The following is a 6,791-nucleotide window of genomic DNA, read 5'->3' as shown; positions in this document are numbered from 1 at the left end:
GGTGTGCCTGGCCTCCTTGGGTTATCTGATGGCTCTGAGACCTGACAAAGATCTGGCTGCGACTCAAATGTTGTCCATTGAACACATTTGTTACTTGCTACTCTTTTCATAATCTGATGGTTTGCCTGAACCTTTTTGAGGCCAATCAAAAGTCCTCTCCCAACCTCTCCAACATTGACACTCACCAATATTCAATCTGAATATATAAAAGTTGTCCACACTTTAGCACGTCTGCTCACTTTGGCAAGGCCAATACATATCATCTGCGTGGAGAAGAGGCATGAAGGATTCTAGAAAAATGGCACAGTTCAACTTTAGGATCAAAATTAAAAAAAAGGCTCATCAGCATTCATTAGTTTTATTTTTAAAACTGTAATTTGTGTGTCACAGTAGCTGTAAGTAACCACACACATGTTAACGACATCTAGGTAAACATGGAGGTCCGACGTGTCAGTGGTCTCTGCTGAGCTTACTTCTGTCCTGGGTAGCATTGCTACCGTCAGGAACAGCAACATGAGAGGAAGAACACACCAAACCAACAATGTCTGTCTGAAGACCCGCTACATCTCTCACTCTCGATGCACTATCATATGTTTGGTTGCCTGAAATGCCAAACCAACAGGTCCAGGGGCCTTGTTGAATCCCCTCACCCGAGAGAGAAAACAATGTTATTGAACATTGAAAATGTCAAAGGTCATGAAGGAGGTTTTTAGGAAGCAGAGTCAAGCATTTCAACTGAGAAACGTCAGAGAGCAGTTTGTGACGAGCTCCTAAATACACAGTGACTGTAGAGAGTATTCATTTTATTTTATTTAATCTAGTGAAATTAGCATCACATTTATTACATTTCATTGAGCATGTCTTGCATGTTTCCTTCATGTCAAATTAAATCCACAGATTCAGAATGTAATTTCTTAAAGGAAGGAAAATAATCCTGCAGTGAGTTGCTCTCTATGTTTAAGCCTGCTTTTATTGCAGGAAGTGATGGCATTGTAGTCTGGTACTGTAGAGCAGAGTGACAAATCCTTGTCATACTGGACCTACAGTAACATGTATGATATGGTATGGCCATTTAAGGAATATTTTAATTGCCATTACGTAAAGTGGTGCTAGGAGCATGACATTAGCAAATTAAAATACATTTTAACCATAAAACAATGCAAGATTGTGAAGCCCAAGAAGTTCTGTTTTTAGTCCCAGATTGCTCCTCGGGTCTGTAGACGGTGTCTCTGGTGCTCTTCAGTTCGGGGATCCAAGTGTAGAAGGGTTGAAAGAAACTGGTAAAGGTTATGTATAAAGTATATATTCCCACCACTATTCTGTCCAAATGTGACCGTTATTTTCATCTGGACTGGCCTGTTCAGGTCGGACCACAGACCCATCACTGCTGTGTTCTACGTTTAAGTTAACCCTTCAGCAGCTAGCTAAGGTCCACTTGTTGAGAAGCTCCTGTGTAAAGGGATGCATACAGTGCTACGGGGACTTTCCTTTGGGAGAAAGTGGAGCTGGACTCTGCTGGATTATCATGCATCCTCAGGCCCTCTCTTTGGCTCTCCTTCTGGCTCGCTCCAGTTCAGCCATCATGGGCAGAGGGCCCTCATACATGTTGGTCTTGATGGCCCTCAGCCTCTCCTGGTAGTCCTTTGGCAAACCGTTCTGCTCCGCTCCCATTACAATCACCTGCAGAGAGCCATGAAGAACAAAATCTTATATGGTCCCTGATTTACTCATGACCCACATGCCTGAATGTTCACGGTGTGGGATGCTCTGAAACCCAGCTGCGTTGAGTCACATCAGAAGACACGAGTTTTAGTTGAAAAAAGTAGGCCATCAGATAAGAGACTTTTTACCTCTGCCCTGAACTATTCCTTACTGCACTGTTCGTTGTGTCCTGCTCTTTAATGTGGTATACTGTACTTTACTGTACTGCACTGCATTGTACTGTACTGCACTGCATTGTACTGTACTATACTTTACTGCACTGCACTGTACTGCACTGCAGAGTAGGCTGTTGTTCTTTACTGTTCTTTTCTGTACTTTTCTGCAGTGTACTGCACTGTACTGTACTGTACTGCACTGTACTGCACTGTACTGTACTGTATTTTACAGCATTGCACAGTAGGCAATTGTTCTTTTTACCGTTCTGTTCTGTACTGTGCCACACCGCACTGTACTGTACACTATAGATCTGTATGTAACAGCTATGTGGGGTACACAGAGACAGTATCCAAAGATCCCAGAAAATGGATGTGCTCACGTAGAGAGACGAGGTCCAGAACAACAGAGGGAACAGTACAGTGGACTCATGCATACACACCACAGAGACAAAGCTGAGCCCACAAAGACCCGCTGCCTTTCTCTCAGGCATGTTTGCAGTTCTCGCATGTGCAAAAGAATAGTCTGGTAATTCAGCACCTTTTTACCAGTCTGGTAATTCAGAGCCGTGAAACGTGGGGCGGTCTATTTTTCAGCTGTTTATTATTGCTATGTCTATTTGGACGGGTTGGTCAGGTGAGCAGGCTCATCCCGGTTGTTGACAGTAAAACAGGAAAATAACATTTAAGCCTTTGGTTGAAAAGCCTGCTTGGCATTCACAACTGACTGTAAAGAGTCCCCCCCCCCCCCAGCTGACTTGCAGTATCCTTACCTGCAGGTACTGTGGCGACGGGGGGGCGTACACACAGCTGTTCATTATGTACGTACGACAGTTGAGCTCCTGGCCTTTTGTCTTCACTGAGAGCTCCACAGGACTGTACGCACCTAACTTCACATTCTCCTGACTAAGTGGGTCACCCATGGAAAACTCACACACACCCACACCCACACACACACGCACACACAGTAAATGTCAGTTTCACAGGCAAAAATGAAAAGATATCCCACAGGGCCCATTAAAGACGTCACCTGTCCAGAGACTCCAGGTCCGACATGCTCATCCTCCACACCACCCCCCACACCTCGTCCCCCGGGCTGTGCTCGATGGTGGCCACACCTCCATGCCACCGGTCACTGGCTAGGCCTTTATAGTTCCCAAACACCAATCTATAGTTCTGAAAAAGAGAGAAAAAGCTGTAAGTGTGTAGAGCTTATGGGACGGCTCACTGTTGGTCCTGATGCCAGACTGTACCTTGAGCCGGGCCACACAGTGGACCGTGGCGGAGGGATTCTTCAGCTGCAGCCGCTCCTTCAGCAGGTTGCTGCCGTACGCAAAGTACAGGAAGGTGTGCTTGTTCTCCATGCCGTCACCAGCTTCTGCCAGGAGGAAGACGAGAACAAGGAGTGATGAGGGAGGTGGACAGTGGAGTATTTGGAGGGGAGAGAGCATGAGCTGCAGAGACCGAGTGAAGCCCTGGCCTTCCAGCACTCACACACCATTGTCATGCTAATCCACCGAGCTCTGTTCACACTCACAATCCTGGTTTCCCCCATGTGTTGAGCCAACAGCTCTGAGCTCACACACACACACGCACGGACCCATGCACACACGCACACAAACACACACACACACACACACACACACACACACACACACACACACACACACAAAAGCTAAAGCTTGAGAAATCAATAAAGTTGCATCATGGTAACTCAGACAGAGAAATGTTTGACAGCTGTGTGTGTGTGTGTGTGTGTGTGTGTGTGTGTGTGTGTGTGTGTGTGTGTGTTAATCAATAGTGAGCACTGTCTTTTGTCATCTCTCGACTGACAAACATCATGATCTCCTACTCTCCATCCTTCATCGTCCACCTGTGAGACCTGTGACAGCAACACCACTTGAAGGGAACAATTTACAGGGACTAAAATATTAGAGATGCACTTAAATGGATAAACAAAATGTTCCTCTGTTCTCATGCGTGGAAGTAACAGCGTCTTTGCCATGTATGGCGGCTGCCAATGATAGCAGACAGAGCACAGTCCTTTACCAGCCGTTTAGCCCTCTTTTAGGGCGATTGATATGTACATTTTAAATTGCTTCATGTTTTTATGTACTCATGTCTCTTTTGAAAATTCTCATTAGGACACACACATTTATACAGTATATACAATATATACATACAGTATATATACTGTATATATATGCATGATACATGGTATTTACAGAGGCTACAACCTGGTAAATGTCTTGGTGGGGACAGTTTAATTTCATGGGGACATAGGGGTTGTCACAGGAAAACTGAGGGGACAGGACATGGGGCAGAAAAGCAGCGAGCAGGAGGCTTCACCTGCTTTGACAAATAGCTCGTGTTTTAATATTTGTCTCCGCTGTAGGAATTATGAGATGATTGACTTTGTTGTGGCTGATAGTAAAACATATGATTTAATACCAGCTGAATATGTGGTGAGTCAGTGTCACCTTATCTTCTGTATTGATTTATTGACGGTGTGTAGATGTCTGTCCTGTTCTAACATCACTAAGACTCATCAGACAGGGAAGGCAGCTCATACCTTAACACACCCCCTGGTGTCCCCCCTCCCATTCAATGTACACTATATGTTTACTACACATTACACAACGACACATGACTATCATCATCACAGTACCCTGGACCAGGACATCAAATCAGGACTTTTCTTAATGACATGCGATGTGTTGACATGTCCTTGACCTGTCTTATCTGGAACAAGCCTGGATGGAGGTGTTTTGTGACATGTACAGCCAAGCTCTTCATCCACTTTCAGCAGCACCTGAAGAGGAGTCCGCAGTTTGTGAGGACAACAACCATGTGGTAACGTCATTCTTTTTCTTTTTTGTGTGGATTACCTGCATCAGAGAGTTTCTTACCTGTCCCACATGAATTGAGGACTTTGTTTTTCGTGTCATACCTTTGCTTTCTTGCCAGTGGTTGGTCTGACTCTGCTCAGCAGATGGCAGCAGACACACACCTCTGAACTGGGGCTCATGTCGTGCCTGGCGTCCCTTTCTCTGTTCCAGGGACGTGCTTCGTGCCGTTGTAAGATGAAAGTGTCCTCATGTGTTCAGCTGTACCGACACACATGTGCAGTGTTCACCATCTTTTACATACACACCTTTATAGAACACACCTTTCATCGACATCTTATATCCACATTTACTAATATCCAGTCTGGAGGTACTTGTATGTTATACTTGTACTCTATATTTCCCCACGAGCTTTAGGTATGAGTTATGAAACTTCAGAGTTGGCAGACCAAACATACTTCATACATACTTATTATGATGCATTGTCATAGATGATCCTACTGAACACTTTGTGTATAAAGTAGTAACAGCATCACAGTAGGTCCACCTCAACCAGCTTGTTTTCTACGTATCAGTAATAATAGAATACATACTAATAGAAAGAAATATTATGACTGTAAATGATAGAGTGTGGTCTGAAACTATACTACTAATCTGTGAAATGTCCTGAGATAACTCTAGTTGGGATCTGACACTATAAATAATGAATCGAATCCCAGTACATCACGGCAGACAGACTAAGAAGCAATCCAGGAGACAAGATTTGATGAGAGATCTTTATTTAAAACTAAAACAGAGCCACCCCCCTGAGACTACTGTCTACAGTCAAGTGTTGCATAGCTTGGTTGACTATATGGTCAGATGGAGGACAAGGTGCCCAATGTGTTGAACATGACTTCCACACATTGAGATTAGAGTACAATGGTTTTAGAGCCAAGATGCTGAAGATCAAAATACTACTGATTACTATGTTGTTTTAGCTACTTTACTCACTTAGATGCTAACATAATAATCCACTTTGATGTGGTACTCCGGTAAGAAGTCTCCTAATGTAATCCAGTGGACAGCTAGACTAGTTCACAGCACGCTGGTACCAACAGATCTACGGAGTGCAACATGGTGCTCATCAGTTCAAATGGCAGACACTCAACAGGCGGCCCCATACATGTCAACCATTAGCTGTGCTGCAGCTGGAAAGAAAACGGAAACATATATATAATATTATTGGATGTCTGATCTTTGAGGCGATGAAGTTTGGTTTGACACATCATGTCAGAGGTAGAGCGGCTCGTTAGTCGCAGGAGCCTGAGGGCACAGAGTTCAAAGTGAACAGGGAAACCTGACAGCTAGAGCTACAGCTAATGCACCAGAGCTGACTTTGGAAGACAGAACTCCATTTTTTCATTTAGCAGTAACAATACATGGGCTAGCTTGTCTTATATCTTTATTTGAACCATGTTTCAGTCGGCGCTCCCAAATCCAAATAACACATTTATGTGAAATAATGGGAGTGTCATGTCAGAAGCTTTTTCTAGTCTGTAGGCAGCACAAATTAAAGTCAATGTCACTCTGTTGTACTTTTGTGTGGAGGCATATATATATAAATATATATATATACACATATAAAACCTGGACAAAGAAACCCAAAAGCACCTGCATGGGGAGAGATACCACCAGAGGGATGGGAGTCACATGGACACAGGATCACACTGCAGCGTTCCAGTCTCCAGCCAATGGTTGATTGGAGGGTTTTATATAAGATGGAAGAAAAGTGAAAGTAAACCTTAATCAATACCCTAATGAATATTTCTCTCTCATATGAAGTTTACGTGAGATCCATTACAGAGACGATCAGAGCGCTGCAGTTTCAACTACCCTGACTACATTCTGCCCTGCTTGCTGTGGATTCTACACACACACACACACACACACACACACACACACACACACACACACACACACACATTATGCTTTTATCCTATATTGTACATTGATTTGTGCAAAAATGTTGTGATCAACACGGTTGTTTAGTACGTTGTGCAGACAACTGAACGGTGGGGGGGGGGGGGGG

The 6,791-nt window shown here is 44.0% G+C and overlaps 1 protein-coding gene across 1 annotated transcript; it reads right to left on the bottom strand.

The window, feature by feature from the left end:
* Positions 1 to 791: 791 nt before the first annotated feature.
* ggctb (gamma-glutamylcyclotransferase b) lies at positions 792 to 3,383 on the bottom strand. The gene is made up of 4 exons (XM_034874761.1): positions 3,128 to 3,383; positions 2,905 to 3,050; positions 2,648 to 2,780; positions 792 to 1,680 (listed from the first exon to the last, which is right to left on the bottom strand). The coding sequence occupies exons 1-4, from the start codon at positions 3,323 to 3,325 to the stop codon at positions 1,534 to 1,536; spliced, it is 624 nt and encodes a 207-aa protein (XP_034730652.1). The 5' UTR covers positions 3,326 to 3,383; the 3' UTR covers positions 792 to 1,533.
* Positions 3,384 to 6,791: the final 3,408 nt, after the last annotated feature.

This window comes from Etheostoma cragini, chromosome 6 (genome assembly GCF_013103735.1).
Source record: "Etheostoma cragini isolate CJK2018 chromosome 6, CSU_Ecrag_1.0, whole genome shotgun sequence".
Classification (NCBI taxonomy): domain Eukaryota; kingdom Metazoa; phylum Chordata; class Actinopteri; order Perciformes; family Percidae; genus Etheostoma; species Etheostoma cragini.
The sequence above is the reverse complement of the archived record's forward strand: the minus strand, read 5'-3'. Positions and strand labels throughout refer to the sequence as shown.